Genomic DNA, 17,144 nt, shown 5'->3' on the forward strand with positions numbered 1-17,144 from the left:
GGGGCCAAGAGGAAGCCTTCATTAGCTTATGCCAGATGGGCCAGCGAGTAATTCAATACACATTGTAGTAAACAGCTCGTGTTCAGCCTCAAAATAATGTCGAGACCACAACAATATCAGAACGAGAAACTCACATTTATAATGTGAGTCATAGTTGTTTTCAGATTAAAGTAATATCAACATATTTCCCTTAGGACATAAATGAGGTTTGCAGTAGGTGAGAGACCTCCATATGTCCTCTTAATGATTAGAGTGTCTTCTAGAGGCCATCTTGATTTATAAAAACAGGACGATCACACACAATCAGCTTTAATGAAAATGTTTTCTAATGCATGTTAGTGCTGAGGACCAGCAGCTCTCTGAGCTCAGAGCATAAAAGAACACTCTACACTTCTTACTCAAGCTTTTGAATATCACATTAGATGTATCTTTCCATTTTCACATAATGCTGGGAAATCAATGTTGCTGCTGTTCCGGCTCTGTTTATCTGGAATATAAATTATTAGAGGTTGTTGTGGTTTCAACAGAGCCCCGTGATGTGTCGTGCTCGTGCTTACCGTGCAGGCTGGAGTATCTGCGGTAACATCAGAGGCTCGTGTTTACTATAAATGTTCCTTCTGTTCTGATCATACAAGCACAGTCAACTTAAAACCTGCATACTGGAATCCACAGCCCGCAGGGGAACAAACCACCTCAGATTACAACTCAAATGTTAACCAATTGAACTGTTGGTGAGCACCTGCCTGACGCACAGCGTGTTGCTTTTCATAACAGGAATATTGAATCCTCGTGAATGCTCTCCAAGATGGAAACTTTTCATTGCTTTAAGATGCTGTCTCGTTCTGCTGAACACATTGTAAAATTCAGCGGAAATTTTTAGGACCAAGGTTGAAGCCAAGTTTAAGCAAAAACCGTGTCTAGTGCAAGTTAGATTCATGGCGCAGATTAGATGTTAAGACCACGTACTGAGCCCTGACAATGTTTTTACAGCTGCATTTCTCTATATTCCTTACGTTAAAGGGGTACTATGTAGTATTAGAGAAGCAATTCAAACTTAGCATTTTAATATTTACAATATTACTGATGTAATAATACAAACTCATAAATAATTATTTTACCATAACTGAATAAACAAGCTGTTCTCAGAGGAAAATTAGGTCCCCAGAACACTGTTTGGAGTTAGAAAGGCGGCAGGGTCCGCCAACTATAAACAGACTGAAACAGTATGAAAATGTGTTGTCTTTTAACATCACTTTGTTTTTTCAGTCTATTTAATCGCGAAAAATGAAGTGAGTTTGTCATTTTTGGTTTGATAAGGCAGAATTTCTCCCCCAAAACTACATAGTGCTCCTTTAACACTGAATCAAATGACTATTTCATGTGACGGGGTCGGAGAACAAGTCAGTAATTAGCAAGAAACTCCAGTGGGATGATAATGTTGCTTTGTGTCTGCTCTAATCTGCTCTATTAACCACGACAATTTTATAATATATTTTACAAATATAGAGGCTGTGTGTCTGTCGGCCTGTTTAGGAGTTTTTCTGCCTCCTAATGTCTAAAAATCCATTCATGCAGCTTTAAGATGCCATTATACTTTTCAACACTTAAAAAAGGGGAATAGATACATTTCTAAATCATATGTTTCTGATATTTGAGACATATTGCTCTATTTAAAGTTGGATATTTTTTGTTTAGTGTATATAATCACTGGCCAGGATGAGATCATTATTTTGAGGAACTGCAGCTGGACACATGAGAACATGTCTTCTCTCTCTACGTCCCTGCAGCAGCACTAATTAGCCCATATCAAAACTGAGGAATATTAATGGCAACTTGACTTGTTATTTTTACTTTAACACACACTTTTCAGTAAAAGAGAGAAGGGTTGTCTACAAGTCACCAACTAAGACTCTTCCAAATATCAAAATGTCAAAAAGTCTGGGGTAGGTTGTGATCATGTTCTGCTTTATGAATCAACTTGCGTCATTACTTCTTCTTTCTCATCACCATTTGGTTTTTGGAGACATCAGCAAGATCCTGGCAGATAGTTAGTGTGTATGTGAGGCTCTAATTCTCCAGTCACACTGATCAGACACCCTCACCGATCCTGTCACAGTTCATTGTACCCCTCCAGAGAGATAAGGGTGTTTGTCACACTGAGATGTATTGGGTTCAGTCAACCGTGTCTAGTGACAGCTGCTCGACTGTGGACGTACGTTCTCCCACCTCAGCAAGTTCTGGGAAGATTCACACGGTCTACAGAAAGTACAGCGATGTGAAAATGACAAATGGTTCATTGCTATGCGGGGTGTGTGTGTGTGTGTGTGTGTGTGTGTGTGTGTGTGTGTGTGTGTGATTAGAAATTAATTAGACTGTGATGGTGAGTCATCACAGGTGTCTGACATGAAGCATTTCAGTGAAGAAGAACCTCCTTGTTAACCTTTGATTGTGGCTCATTTTGTCATCATAACCTCCGTCATTAATATTCATGAGCACAACTGAATGATGTCAGCGCTGCAGACGTATGGAAAAGAAACACCAGTCATGACCTAGAATATTACACGTATTAAAGAGATAACATTGTAGTCCCTACACATTTTATCATTAGCCCTTTAAAATCACAGACTGGCTAGACTTTTCTATTCCTTTCCCTTTATATTCTGCATTTTTTGAGGATTTACTGCAACTGCACCACTAATAACACAAGCTAATGATGATGATCCCAGAGCTGATTTGTTTTTGCAAAACATTTCAAATGATTAGTGATTCAGTTTAATCGGCAGGCCTATTTGCCCAGAAATTTGAAAAGGTTAATAGGCACTAAAAGAGCATTTAAAGGAAACCTTGTTTTTACTTGACATGTAAGACTTGATTTAGCACAGCTGGTCTGTTGTTATTAGTGATGCTGGCTCAGGCGTGTGTGAGCTGACCAATCAGAGGAGACTGGGTACTAAAGAAACAGGAGCTAAAACAGAGCGTTTGGGCAATCTGAGAAAAATTATGTTTTTTAAAGCATTAAAACATGTAAAGCTATTCTAGTAGTAACCCAAATAATGCAAAATTATGATCCTGAAAATGTGCATAGTATGTCTCCCTTAAAGTATGAAAGCACCCTTCTTTCTTTCATCTCCCTCCATTACTCATCCTTTTATTCTTTCCACATGGCCAGCAGTGGATTATCACTGTGACCTCACAGAGAAAACAGTTATTAAAAATCATGTTCTTTAATACAATATATGCCCACCAGGTAGAATTACAACTGACAAGTAATACGACTGTAAACCTGTTTCTTGGTTTGGCAGCGTTCTCTAGTCATTCCCGGGTGTTGGATATAAGCAGGCTGCACTTTATCTATTATTATTTTTCTTTACATTTCTTGTAATCGACACAAACTCGGCAGGAGAGTGTACACCCAACTTCACTCTCTCTGGGTTCATAACAATGCTCCTTGTTGCTCATGTTCTCTATAATGTCTCTGATGTTATTCCACGCTGTTTCACTCATTCCTGCCCCTCCTAAAACATTGGCAGGTAGGAACTATTATTTACTCTTAGGAAAGGGGACATAAAACGCAACTTAAATGTTACACATGTAAATACACACATTAAATAATCGTTAAAGCGCTATAAAGGACGATGAAATAATTATTGTATTCAACAGCAAATTTAATTTTGCAAGTCCAAAAACAATACTGTGGAATCATTCCTACTGATATTATATAATTCACCACTTGGGCACACAATCAGTAAAACAAAATATATAATAAAATATAATTTAAAAAAAAAATGAAAATGCAATGTACTAACTAGGGTTGCACTAGTAGTACTTGTAGTAGAATACTGAATTTCAGGGGGGAAAAAAATAATAAAAAAAAGGGAAAAAACAAATTAATCAAGACACACATTAGTACGGAAGCCCTAAAGGGCCATACATTCATACATTTTATTTCCTCTGTTTTCCTGTGATAACGAGTTAATTTCATTTGTTTTCTCGAAATCTCAAGTTATTATCTCGAAATAACAACTGCCATTTTCCCGAGAGAACGGGATAATTTTCTCGACATCTCGAGATAATGAAACTTTATTTTCCCGTGATAACAACATAATTGATTCGAGATCTCGAGATAATGACTGTGATATGATAGGCCTGAGATTATGGAGACAACGGGACCTTGTAGCTGGTCAGCTATGTAGTAAACAACGACATCAGGCTCACTTAGATTGCGCCGCCGAAATAACTGAAGCCTTGCTAACGTCTTTTTAGATTACGCACACTAATGTGTATATTATCTGTAATAGCAGAGCATAATGCTATTTCAGCCTGTGTCAGGCCTTGATTGAAAAGATATGTGACGCGGTGATCGATATGCTCCTGCTCCTCTGACATTGCTACACTGAATGATGTTTCCTGCAATGATTTAATATACTACACTATCGTTTTGTTTTCTCGAGATCTCGAATTAATTATATCGTTATCTCGGGAAAACAAAGATTCGTTATCTCGAGATCTCGAGAAAATTATCCCGTTATCTCTGGAAACGGCAGTTGTTATTTCGAGATAATAACTCGAGATCTCGAGAAAACAAATGAAATTAACTCGTTATGAATTAATTATATTGTTATCTCGGGAAAACAAAGTTTGTTATCTCAAGATCTCGAGAAAATTATCCCGTTATCTTGGGAAAACTGTAGTTGTTATTTCGAGATAATAACTCCTTATCAGGGAAAACGGAGGAAATAAAATGTATGAATGCATGGCCCTTTAGGGCTTCCATACATCGTTATTTCATTCACCAGGTGTAATTACTACTGACTAGTATTATATATATATATATATATATATATATATATATATATATATATAAATTTCAGTAACAACAAGGGAAAATACAACTTCAACTTGAACCACATGAGTTCAGGCAAATGAAAGCCGACTTTAAATGTCTGTATTTCATCCATTTCACTTGAAAACAGCGCCGTTATTTTGAAGTTGTTCTCCATTTCCGGTTAGCCATGTGTTTTTCACTCAAATATGACGTCGGAGGCTATAATACCTGCGATTGGTCTGTGCAGCCAAAGGGGCCGCCCCTTCTCGTCTTTCATTGGTTGCTTTGTTAAATCGCCTCCTCCTGATTGGCCAGCAGCGCGGCTCAGCTATTGGCTGACTGCACGCACTGACAATTTGAAAATCGGTGCTGGCGTTCACAGACCGAGGAGCTGCTGTTCACAGCTGTGCGGAGAGGAAGAGAGAAGAAGAAGAAGATTTGGACAAAGCCTGTTTCAAAACAAAGGTGAGAGGTTGAACTTACCCGTAACTACATTTAAAGTTTATTTCTGTCACGCATTACGTTATAATCTCGCGATGTTTGTGTTGAATGGATGAATCAGCTGCCGTTTAAACAGAGTTTGTGTACCGTTGTGTGTAGCAGCCATGTTATCCGGGGAGGACGAAGCCCAGCTGCAGTGCTGTGTGACGGTGGAGCAGCTGAACTCCTCCGGACAGGCCACCCGGAGGCAGATCATCCGTAAAGCCTCTGTCATCCTGGGCCGGAACGAGTTCCAGGAGATCATCCTCCGGGTCCACGACGGCAGAGTCCCGCAGAGTTACTGCCTGAAGGAGTTCAAACTCTTCACCAGGTTCGCCAAAGAAGGGAAGTGCACCGTCAAGCTGCTCCCTGAGAACATCCAGGTGCTCATGTCCAACTGTCCCCCAGACCGGCTGAGCCTCTTCCTCAAAACCCTGAGCATCAAACACCAGGCCTGGCAGGGCAGCAAGCCTCTGAGCAACAGAGAGAAGCTGAAAGCTGGTCTGCCCCGCAGCTTCGAGGCCATCAGCCCCCTGCAGCAGAAGGATATCCAGAAGGTCAATGAGCTGAGGAGTAAAGAGGCTCCCAAAGGGCTGGCAGACCGCACCAACAAGACTGTGGCAGGGACAGGACAGCAGGTCAAAAGGTCGAGGAGTGAGAGTAACTTCAGTCCAGTGAGTCGATCACACACATGAAACACCTGAGCATCATCACACAGCAGACCACTGCACCAACATCTCCCTCCTGGGTCGGTTCAATACTCTCTCTTTGTGCTGTGTGTTGAATATTTCAGGTGAAGGCCAACCCCAGTAAGAAACCCATCCTGTCTCTGCCCTCAAGAAGGCTGAATAAAGAGCAGGCGGCTGTCCTCAGTGCTGTGCTGAGTGGGAAGAACGTCTTCTTCACAGGAAGTGCAGGTAAGTTTAATGTTTTTAATGTTTATTTTATTTAAAGAAGGGACAATGCACCTTAATTAACATGAGCACCAGAGTCTACAGTCCCTGGCAGCTTGATGGCATTAAAAAGAGCAAACAAAAAAACACAACACAGCACAAACAAGTAAAATTAAAACAACCACTACACCAGACCATGGACAACACAGTTTCATACTGTTTTACTTTGTTTATATGTGGCGGACCCTGCCACCTTTCTAGCTTCAAACAGTGTTCTGGGACCTTATTTTCCTCTGAGAACAGCTTGTTTATTCACATATGGAAAAAATAAATTGTAAATATAAAAATTCTGAGTTTGAGTTACATAGTGCCCCTTTAATAAGTAATAATAATGATTTTCAATACAACTGTGTAGATGTCTAAAGATACTCTTTTTTTCACATTAACAGTCTCCTTTCATGACACATTCATGGTGTTTTGCTCTGTCGATAAACAACGTATATATTTGTGTGTCTTCTCTAAGCTCCTTTTAAATGTGTGTTCATCAGGTACAGGAAAGTCCTTCTTGCTGAAGAGAATCATGGGATCTCTTCCTCCGAAGAGCACTTTTGCCACAGCCAGCACAGGAGTGGCAGCATGCCACATCGGAGGAACGACGTTACACAACTTTGCCGGTGAGTCGTTGTGTCTCAGACGAGATTAAATTGGTTTTTACGTCAGCCTGACACAAATGAGTGTCTGGAAATGGCCCTGTAATTAGTGGTGAGAGATGCGGAGATGTTATATTTCACCCCGGCAGCCACAAGTCATAATTTATGTTGTTCAGGTAATTGGTCAATTTGGTGGTTTCATCAGAGGCTTATCCTGAAATTCAGCTGTGTTATGCCAACAGACACGTGTTCTTGTAAAGAAGAACATGCGTCAGAATCAACAGGGAATAACTTCACTTAATAATCTTAATTACTGGTTAATCTGCTGAATCATTTAGTATTTAAAGGTGCAATATGTAAGAATTGGCTGCCTGACAAATTCATACTCAAAACAAGGAGAGAGGGCAGCATATCACCAGAGTAACTGCTAACTGCCCTTAGCTAGTTAGCTCAGTTAGCTGTGCAGCTAGCTGTTTGGACTGGGAGCTTGGGACCATGGGAGTATTGGCGTTTACAATGCTAGCTGTTAAGCATGCTAACTTCAGTAGATATCTCTGCAACATAATACATAAACCTTAGTCATTCATTCACATTCTGATCATTTTTGTTGTGTATTTTTTCAATTAAAATTTGTATATATTATATTAATATTATATATTATATATTCCCTTTTTAAATGTCAAATAATAGTGAACAAATGCACAGAGCAAAGCAGCAAATCCTCACTCTAGAGAAACAGTGTGTGACATTTTCTATAAAGTCAAAGATATTTGAGTCTGGTATCTAAGGAAAGAGCTGCAGCCTTTTACCATGTTATGTTTGTGTGACTGGATATTTCAGAGAATGGATCTTGAATAGAAACAAGGAGGAGCTGACTGGTGTCGACAAGATGAAATGTTTTTAATTAAATCTTAATGTACAGTACACTAGAGGATGTGAATTGCGTATTGCCGTCCCCTCTGACCAGCTGTCTTTCCATCTTGTGTATGCATGCTCTTTCCTTCCAGGTATTGGCTCCGGCTCGGCCCCGCTGGAGCAGTGTATCGAGCTGGCTCAGAGGCCCGGGGTGCTGCAGCACTGGACCAGCTGCCGGCACCTCATCATCGACGAGGTCTCCATGGTCGAGGCGCAGTTCTTTGACAAGCTCGAGTCGGTGGCCAGGTGAGACGAGACAAAGCTGAAAAGTCGATAGCCACAAAAATGTCCTCATCGACACGTGATGATGATTTAAACGATGAGTAATTTATATGCAAATATTTCCTGAAATGATTTGAGATTACGTTTAGGATACTGTAATTCCAATAAGCACCAACCACAGAACGTCATGATGAATTCAACTAATTTAATGATACTTGAAGTCTTTACATAAAACACAATATTTATACAAATACATGTCTTGTCGCTGGGGACTGATATGACTAATTCTTTAAAGCTGTCCTCATCATAATTTATAGAACTGAGTCCTTGTTTTTAAAGTAAGTAGTAGTAAGATTTGAAAGTTTGAACCATGAAATGAAAGAGTCAAATTGAAGTTTTAAATGTCTGTAATATCTGATTCATGCTGTGTTTTTCAGCTTACAGTGTCATCAATGTTAAATTTAGTGTGTCTAAACACACAACGGAGGGCGCTTAAGAATGAGATGCACCCGTATCTCACACACGGTGTTCATCAGATTTTTACTGAAACTGTCTGAACACTTCCAGCAACAGTGTTGATATCATTTACAGTATTGCAGTTTATGGTGCCAGTTAGAACAGATCATATATTGGTTTTCTTGAGAAGCTCAGCAGCCATGTTGGGTGACATATTGTGTTTTCAGGTTAATAACAAGATTAGAAGATATGAAAACTCAAAGTTGTAGCGGTACCTTTTTATCTAGACCACTGCAGCCTTGAGATTAAACATCTGAACATTAAAACACATTTATGATGCATTTAAAATTTACTGTCCATTGTAGGAACTACAAATATGTTTTATGTAATGTGTGATGTTTTATAATATTAGAAGCAGCAACAGTGGTCTGGTATAAAATAAGTAGAAATGAACACTTGGTGTGAGCATTGATGGATCCATGTTTGGGGGAAATAACTTGACCAGACAGACGAGGAAAAAACATCAACTGCCTGCATTAAATGGTGTTTAACATAAATAATAAAAAAAAAGTCTAATAGAATCTAAGATCCGAAACTTTATTTTTATTCCATATTAAACATGCACAAGATAAGTTATGTATGTTATTTATGTTCCTGTAAATTCATGACCAACCATCTGTGTATGAACACTGAAACATAAACACATCAGCTAAAGTGTGTTTGCATCTACAGTTGAATCATTTTGATGACTGATGGAAATAATCTGCAACTATTTTGGCGACCTATTAATAATTTAAGCAATTTGTTTTGTAACATTAATGTTTATTAGTTCCATCTTATCGGCTATGAACAAAGAAAAGCAGGCAATCGGCTGCTTTTCTTTGTGTTGGTGGATAGCAAATTGAATATTTTCAGCCATTACTGTCAGACAATGTAAAGAATTTGAAGAAATCACATTTTTGGGGGGCTGACTGTTCACCATGTTGCCTACTTTTTTAAAGACTACATTTAAAGGGGCTCCATGTAAAAAAAATAAATAAAAAAGGGTTATCTGTGGTTAATCTGTCAATCACTTTTTATTGGCCATATGTGAGCGATGTGAAAAGTGAGACTTCCCCGTCTCTCAGTTGTCTACAAGCCTGTGGAAGGATTGCTTTAAGTTGTTTAATGCTGCTGGACTGTGGATTTCTTTGTGAAGCACGTGATGTGACTTTATGTACTTTCTCGAGTGCCTTGTCTCAGTGCCTCTCAGAGAGGGCAACAATACACAACGTCGTTTCCAAACTGCTGACATAAACTAACGACCGGCTTCCAGCATAACGAAGAAGTTCCACAGAGCCCCGTTAACCAAGTGCAATATGAGCAGATTGATGACATGAGTCTTCTCTCTGCACTCTTGCAGGTCGGTGAGGAGGTCCACTGAGCCGTTTGGAGGCATCCAGCTGATCATCTGTGGTGACTTCCTGCAGCTGCCTCCTGTCTCTAAGGGAAAAGAGAAGGCCAGCTTCTGCTTCCAGGTCAGACCATCGTGGATTTGTTTATGTCATTGATTTAGTAACACTGTCGATAAGTGATCGGGGCTCTGGCTCTGTCCCACTGCAACACCAGAAACAGCTCTGTATTCAATACTTCTACCTCACAGAAGCCTTCATCTACCTCTGTGGTACACTCACCGGCCACTTTATTAGGTACACCTGTCCAACTGCTCGTTAACGCAAATTTCTAATCAGCCAATCACATGGCAGCAACTCAATGCATTTAGGCATGTAGACATGGTCAAGACGATCTGCTGCAGTTCAAACTGAGCATCAGAATGGGGAAGAAAGGTGATTAAGTGACTTTGAACGTGGCATGGTTGTTGGTGCCAGACGGGCTGGTCTGAGTATTTCAGAAACTGCTGATCTACTGGGATTTTCACGCACAACCATCTCTAGGGTTTACAGAGAATGGTCCGAAAAAGAGAAAATATCCAGTGATCGGCAGTTCTGTGGGCGCAAATGCCTTGTTGATGCCAGAGGTCAGAGGAGAATGGCCAGACTGGTTCGAGCTGATAGAAAGGCAACAGTAACTCAAATAACCACTCGTTACAACCGAGGTATGCAGAAGAGCATCTCTGAACGCACAACACGTCGAACCTTGAGGCGGATGGGCTACAGCAGCAGAAGACCACACCGGGTGCCACTCCTGTCAGCTAAGAACAGGAAACTGAGGCTACAATTCGCACAGGCTCACCAAAATTGGACAATAGAAGATTGGAAAAACGTTGCCTGGTCTGATGAGTCTCGATTTCTGCTGCGACATTCGGATGGTAGGGTCAGAATTTGGCGTCAACAACAAGAAAGCATGGATCCATCCTGCCTTCTATCAACGGTTCAGGCTGGTGGTGGTGGTGTAATGGTGTGGGGGATATTTTCTTGGCACACTTTGGGCCCATTAGTACCAACTGAGCATCGTATCAACGCCACAGCCTACCTGAGTATTGTTGCTGACCATGTCCATCCCTTTATGACCACAGTGTACCCATCTTTTGATGGCTACTTCCAGTAGGATAACGCGCCATTTCATAAAGCGCGAATCATCTCAGACTGGTTTCTTGAACATGACAATGAGTTCACTGTACTCAAATGGCCTCCACAGTCACCAGATCTCAATCCAATAGAGCACCTTTGGGATGTGGTGGAACGGGAGATTCGCATCATGGATGTGCAGCCGACAAATCTGCAGCAACTGCGTGATGCTATAATGTCAATATGGACCAAACTCTCTGAGGAATGTTTCCAGTACCTTGTTGAATCTATGCCACGAAGGATTAAAGCAGTTCTGAAGGCAAAAGGGGGTCCAACCTGGTACTAGCAAGGTGTACCTAATAAAGTGGCCGGTGAGTGTATATTTGAAGGTGTAGGTGGTAATGGAGAAATATTTTTCCATTGTAAATGGTGTGAGTCAACACTGTACCGTGACCTTTATACTTATTCATAAAGGTCTGTGTTGTTCCTGTTAGTCAGAATCGTATCTGTATCTGAGTATCTGCTTTGTCCATTAATAGATGTTGGTGAAAAAGACCTTTTCTCCTTTTCTCTCTCTGAACCTTCAGGCCAGGAGTTGGCGTAAAGTCATCCAGCTCAACATGGAGCTAACAGAAGTGCGCAGGCAAACAGACCAGTCCTTCATCTCCCTCCTGCAGGCAGTGAGGGTGGGCAGGTAAAATGAGTGCTGTCCTTTTTTGCTAATGTGATCTCAGTTTAATGTGTTTTCTAGTTATGTATCTTACATTAATGAATTTAGAGCCGCTGCATGCTTTTTCAGGTACAGCAGGTTATGTTTTAAATTCTACAGGACCTGCTGCAGAAATAGTTTTTCTAAGGGAAAAGTTCTCAAGTTCTGTCTTCACACCGCGCAGGGTCACAGAGGAAGTCACCGCCAAGCTGATGGAGAGCGCCTACCACCACATCGAGAGGGACGGCATTCTCGCGACCAGGCTGTGCACGCACAAGGACGACGTGGAGCTCACAAACGAGAACAAGCTGCAGCAGCTGCCAGGTGTGACGACCTCTGTTTGATTATTGCTTGAAATAGATGTTACATGATTGGAGCCGGGCGGAAATTGGGGAAAAAACACATTTTCATGGTTCGAGTCATCTGTGGCACCTTTCAGACCCATTTCCTGTCGAGAGGTAGTTTCAGTCTCAGCTGGACACTGCTTCTTTGTCTGACTCCTGTTACCTCCGTTTGTTTATTTAGTTTGTTGAGGCATGAAAAAAAATCAGTCAATGAAGATCTTTCTCTTCTTAATGAAAATCCTTCTTCTATTTATCATTAATCACCTGTTTACTGACTGTCTCCCTGTCCCGTAGGGTCAGTGCGTGTGTTTGAGGCACTGGACAGTGATCCAGCTCTGGTCAACACTATAGACGCTCACAGCCCTGTTAGCAGACTGATCCAGCTCAAAGTAGGAGCTCAGGTGGGTGTGTGTGTGTGTGTGTGTGTGTGTGTGTGTGTGTGTGTGTGTGTGTGTGTGGTCTTGCGGTGTGTGGAGCAAAATGCTGGAACCCATAACATGAATTATTACATTTAAGGGAGAAGACTTTGGTTTAGGGTAATGCTCCAGGAAATTAATGCAAGTCTCTCGAACGCTGCGCTCACTTTGGTTGTCGTATTTAAGGTCATGCTGACGAAGAACCTGGACGTGGCTCGAGGTCTGGTGAACGGAGCGCGAGGGGTTGTCGTGGCTTTTGAGTCTGGAAAACATGGTCAGTATATATTTATCTTGTAACATATTGCAGAAATGTTAGCTCCTTTATTACCTGACATTTTGGGAAATGCACTTAAAGGGTACCTCCACCAATTTTACACATTTAAGTGTGTTTACAGGTCTTGGGGAGTGCTACTGCTCGTGTGAAAAAAGTAGAATAGAGCCTTTTGTGGGTCCAGAGGAAGCTGCATGTAATCTGATAAATTGCCATTACTGATGTCACTCAGTGGCTAAGTGGCATTGTGGGTAATGTAGGCACCAGGTTTCCAAACGGAAGAAGAATGTGTGAAAACTAAAAAAGGTGATATCTGATTCTGCTTTGCTGAATTTTGTCTTTAAACTCTCCATAATGAGTCCAACAGTGTTCTAGCAGTGCAATGCTAAACCAGTAGACTGCTTTGGCTACCATAACTGCTTCCAGTGACAGGAAACACCTCACTGAAGGATATTTAACTGAACAATAAATGAAGGTCTTTCATGAAAGAATAGCGGGTCGGGCAGAAAGGCATGATGACTAACGCTGGTAACATACACAACAGTGCAGTCGATCAACCATACACTGACCCGGTCCGCGTTCCCTCAGGTCTCCCACGTGTGCGTTTCCTGTGTGGTGTCACGGAGTTGCTGAAGCCCGAGCGCTGGGTGTTCAAGTCAGGCGGTGGGATCCACCTGAGTCGACAGCAGCTGCCGCTCAAACTTGCCTGGGCCATCTCCATCCACAAGAGCCAGGTGAGGACGTGTTCTGTCACAGCAGCCACAGTGTGTTGCTTCAGCTCTCGTACAGATACGGAGACAAACACTCAGTTATTGTGAAGACATCACTTTGTCTTTGAATAAAAGACATTGTTCAGTGTTGCCATGAGACACCAATGTGTTGCGTGGGTCTCTTTTCATAATAAAAATGAATGACTCACTTGATCGATAGCTGTTTTCATTTTAATTGTCCAGACACTAATTGGTGCTACGTTCCCAGTCACCTCTAGATGGCTAAAAATGACGGGCAGCGTCTGAGCCGGCCTTGAAGCTCAATCACCGTCATCCAAATTTAAGATCACCAGGAGAGGGAAGAGGACAGTGATGTCATGAACGCAGACTGTTCAGATGAATCCTCTCCTTTAAACTATTTACATTAAAGCCGTCTCTGTATATTCACTAGTAGCATTCTGTTGATCACTGTTTGGTTTAGTGCTAATTGGCAAATGCTGGCACTCTAGCATGCTAATGCCACATTCACGTGGGAAGGATGGGAAAGATTCGCATTTTAACGACTTGTTTACATCATCAAGACTGTTCTGTGATTACAGTTATGGTTGTTATGGTTACTTTATTGTCTGCCTTGGGAGAAATTAGTCTTGGATGAAGGGAACTGCTGCATCAAATCAGACGTTACAGTTGAAGCACACGTGCAAAGACTGATCAAAGTCAGGCACACTGTTAAAACTGATAAAACTGGCATTCTTCTTCGAACACACATCTTTGTACATAAAATCCAATCAACAAGGTAACTCGCTTTACATGCTTACAAACGAACAGTTATAGCTGGAACCTGCACCTGTCTTAGATCTGAGGAACCTCTTCTGTCTGCCGTCCACAAGCTGCCCATTAATAAGTTTAACTGACATTGGGAGGAATGAGTGTGACAGTTGGTCATGTGAGACTACATTGGGTTTCATTACATTGACTGACGGACTTTGCCTGAAAACCAAACAAATGTGGATGCCTCACATCATCCACTGTATCACCAGTCAAATCTGATAAAAACCAGGGGCAACCTGGTGGCTCGCCACATGTGTGGAGGCACTGATCCTCGGAGGTGGCCCGGGTTTAATTCCGGCCTGTGTGCTGAATGTCATTCCCTCTCTCTCCCCATCTCCTGTCACACTCTCGGCTGTTCTATCTGAATAAAACCTAAAAAACAAAAACACTGAAAAAGTTTGTGACTTTGCCCCAAAACAAAGTCAGCACACACACACATTTTACTTCTATGCATGTGTACGGTTTCATAACACAAGCTTCTTTTATGGTGTTGTGACATGATGCTGTCTGCGTCGGCACTTGAACAAATGCGAGTTTAACGTCTAATGATTGAAGAACAAGCAACAAAACAACTCATAGTTTAAACCGATTTCAACCAAAATCTATTGAAACTGTCCCAACTGTGCAATAACGTCAATGCAACAATACAATCGACTGATGTTTTTCGGTTCGGTTGTGATAAAGTAGATTGGCTTTTGGGGCAAGTGGCGGGATGCGTGTCCTTCAACTGCCACGATAGAAAGGTGACACTCCGAGCAGATGGCATGCATCTAATCTCCCACAGTGCAATGCATAAAGGAAATGTAGAAAACGGCCTATACCACATATATTGTCATTTCCTTTTAGAATGGTCAGGTGAAGTTTGTTTCTCACTCTGCTCTTTATACCTCTACTTTCCCCAATCCTACTCCTCACTGTGATGGATGGCCAGGCTCTCCCTCACGCTGTGCCATTTAACAGAGTGAGAGCATGTTAATCTGGTTCACAGGTGGCTGGTATTTATCAAGCAGCACTCGTACACAATCACTCTTGTCTCCCACCTCTTAAATCCAACTCTTCACACACCTGTGGCTTTTAAACTAGTATTTTCTACTGGTTGGTGATGAAAAAACGGCACAATTACTGGTGTTTTTGAGCGTCTGAGCTTGAGCATTTTCATAAAACTTGGCTCACTTTGCCCCCAGTGGAATAAAGTAGAAGGAAACGGTCACATTTTTAGACCAAGGTGTCATCTGTGGCTGTGCTGATGTTCTACATGTAATCGAAACATCCCTGATTCAAGCCCAGCCAATGACGGCGCTCCCTGCTGAGCCCCTCTGTCTCTCCTCCCCACTCCCTGTAACCCGTCCGTGTGCGATCTAATAAAGGCCGTCACCAATCACTCCGATTCCTCAACAACAGCTCCCACACCGTAATCTATATCCTGACCTCAGACTCTGAAATTGGCTGGAGAGGAAAAGGGGGTCCCTCTGGGTAATTGAGTTCATTGGTCACGACCGATGTGTCACCAGTGTTTGATCTACAGCAGAGGAGCTGAAGCACCGGGAATAAAAGGAAATCCCTCACCTGCATCATTTCAGAGGGACAGGCGTGGACATGAAGATTCATAGACAGGATTTATAACACTGCGCATAAATCCTGTCTTTTTATGTCAAATACTAGAATATCAGTGAAGATGTCTTTATTTTGAACCACTAAGTGCCAATTAATTCCATTTTTTTCTCATTACTTTCAGGGAATGACGCTGGACTGTGTGGAAATCTCTCTGGCACGTGTGTTTGAGAGCGGCCAGGCTTACGTGGCCTTGTCTCGGGCTCGGAGCCTGGAGGGTCTGAGGGTCATGGACTTTGACCCCCGCGTGGTCCGGGCCGATCCAGATGTTCTCGTCTTCTATAAGAAACTGAGGAAGGAGAGGCTGCTCATGCAGGTGAGCTCAGAGCTCTTCAGCGTTTGTACCAAGTCTTAAAAGTTTTGAAAATGCTTTCATTTTAACTGTATTGATTTAAAGTTTGGAGTCATAGATGGAGGAAGTATTTCAAAAGTGTCTGTGACAATCTAACGAGGTTCGGGGGTTCTCCCATAGACATGTATACAGTATACGTAGATGCCCCATTGCAGGTCTGCCCTGTAAACAATACAAGCAGACGTGAGAACTGGGTTTTCTGAATTTCATTGATTTGGGAATTTTCCCAAAAAGAAAGCGGAATAGATTTGATAACACTGACATCTTTATTTGTTGTCTCCTTGAATTAAAGTCAAAGTTACCAGCTGGTAAAATAAACAAAGTGATGATGATATACATTGGTTGCTGTGGGTATAAACGAATACTGTGTTTCACAATTGCATTTATAGATGTGAAGCTTCAAGAGTCTGGAAATGACTGGTTTAGGTCCTTGAAAGTGCTTGAATTTCACTGTTATAAAAAGCTGTGCAGACCTGAGACATGGTGAACTCGGTGCTGCAGATCTTGTTTTTTAAGAAACATTTTCACACCACTCCATCCTGTAAATAAATAACTCCCTCTGTCTCCGCTGCTCTCTGCAGGCCTCCATGGATGATTTTGTTGGCAACAGCAACAAAGAAAACCGTTGGTGAGGTGGTGAATTCCTCTCCGGCAACATTATGCACTGTGTGCATGAGTCATCTGCATGATATCGTCCTAATTTATGTCTCTTGGGACAGTTTGGTTTTCTTGAATGACTGCAGCTACGGACATTTACAATCACCGTCTACCTCACAGTTCCTGTTTCAACTGGCAGTACTCAGTGTCACACTGCCACCTTCTGATCATGACTGTAGTTTTTTTTTTTTTTTTAAAGCTTATTTTTATACCTTTTTGTTTTTAATTTATTGTGATTGTTCACATGTATTCAAATAAATTTTTAGACAACTTAAATCTGTGTTTTGTCATCGAG

At 41.6% G+C, this 17,144-nt stretch overlaps 1 protein-coding gene across 2 annotated transcripts; it reads left to right on the forward strand.

The window, feature by feature from the left end:
* Window positions 1–5,212: 5,212 nt before the first annotated feature.
* pif1 (PIF1 5'-to-3' DNA helicase homolog) lies at window positions 5,213–17,125 on the forward strand. Of its 2 annotated transcripts, none has more exons than XM_084369725.1 (13): window positions 5,213–5,290; window positions 5,426–5,979; window positions 6,099–6,222; window positions 6,747–6,872; window positions 7,856–8,009; window positions 9,844–9,958; window positions 11,536–11,642; window positions 11,842–11,981; window positions 12,296–12,402; window positions 12,604–12,691; window positions 13,277–13,422; window positions 15,965–16,156; window positions 16,774–17,125. In XM_084369725.1, exons 2-13 carry the CDS (start codon window positions 5,431–5,433, stop codon window positions 16,822–16,824), a joined length of 1,899 nt encoding a protein of 632 aa, XP_084225851.1. In that variant the 5' UTR covers window positions 5,213–5,290; window positions 5,426–5,430; the 3' UTR covers window positions 16,825–17,125. The 2 variants fall into 2 exon arrangements, with proteins under 2 accessions (XP_084225851.1, XP_084225852.1); XM_084369726.1 differs by having other exon boundaries at window positions 5,216–5,290; window positions 5,429–5,979.
* Window positions 17,126–17,144: the final 19 nt, after the last annotated feature.

Source organism: Pagrus pagrus, assembly GCF_965226575.1.
Source record: "Pagrus pagrus genome assembly, chromosome: 12".
Taxonomy (NCBI): Eukaryota; Metazoa; Chordata; class Actinopteri; order Spariformes; family Sparidae; genus Pagrus; species Pagrus pagrus.

Coding starts and splice junctions, on each gene's coding strand:
- pif1 (XM_084369725.1), top strand. CDS start 5,431: ATGTTATCCGGGGAGGACGAAGCCCAGCTGCAGTGCTGTGTGACGGTG. Junction 6,223..6,746: donor CTTCTTCACAGGAAGTGCAG/GTAAGTTTAATG, acceptor TGTGTTCATCAG/GTACAGGAAAGTCCTTCTTG. Junction 6,873..7,855: donor GACGTTACACAACTTTGCCG/GTGAGTCGTTGT, acceptor CTTTCCTTCCAG/GTATTGGCTCCGGCTCGGCC.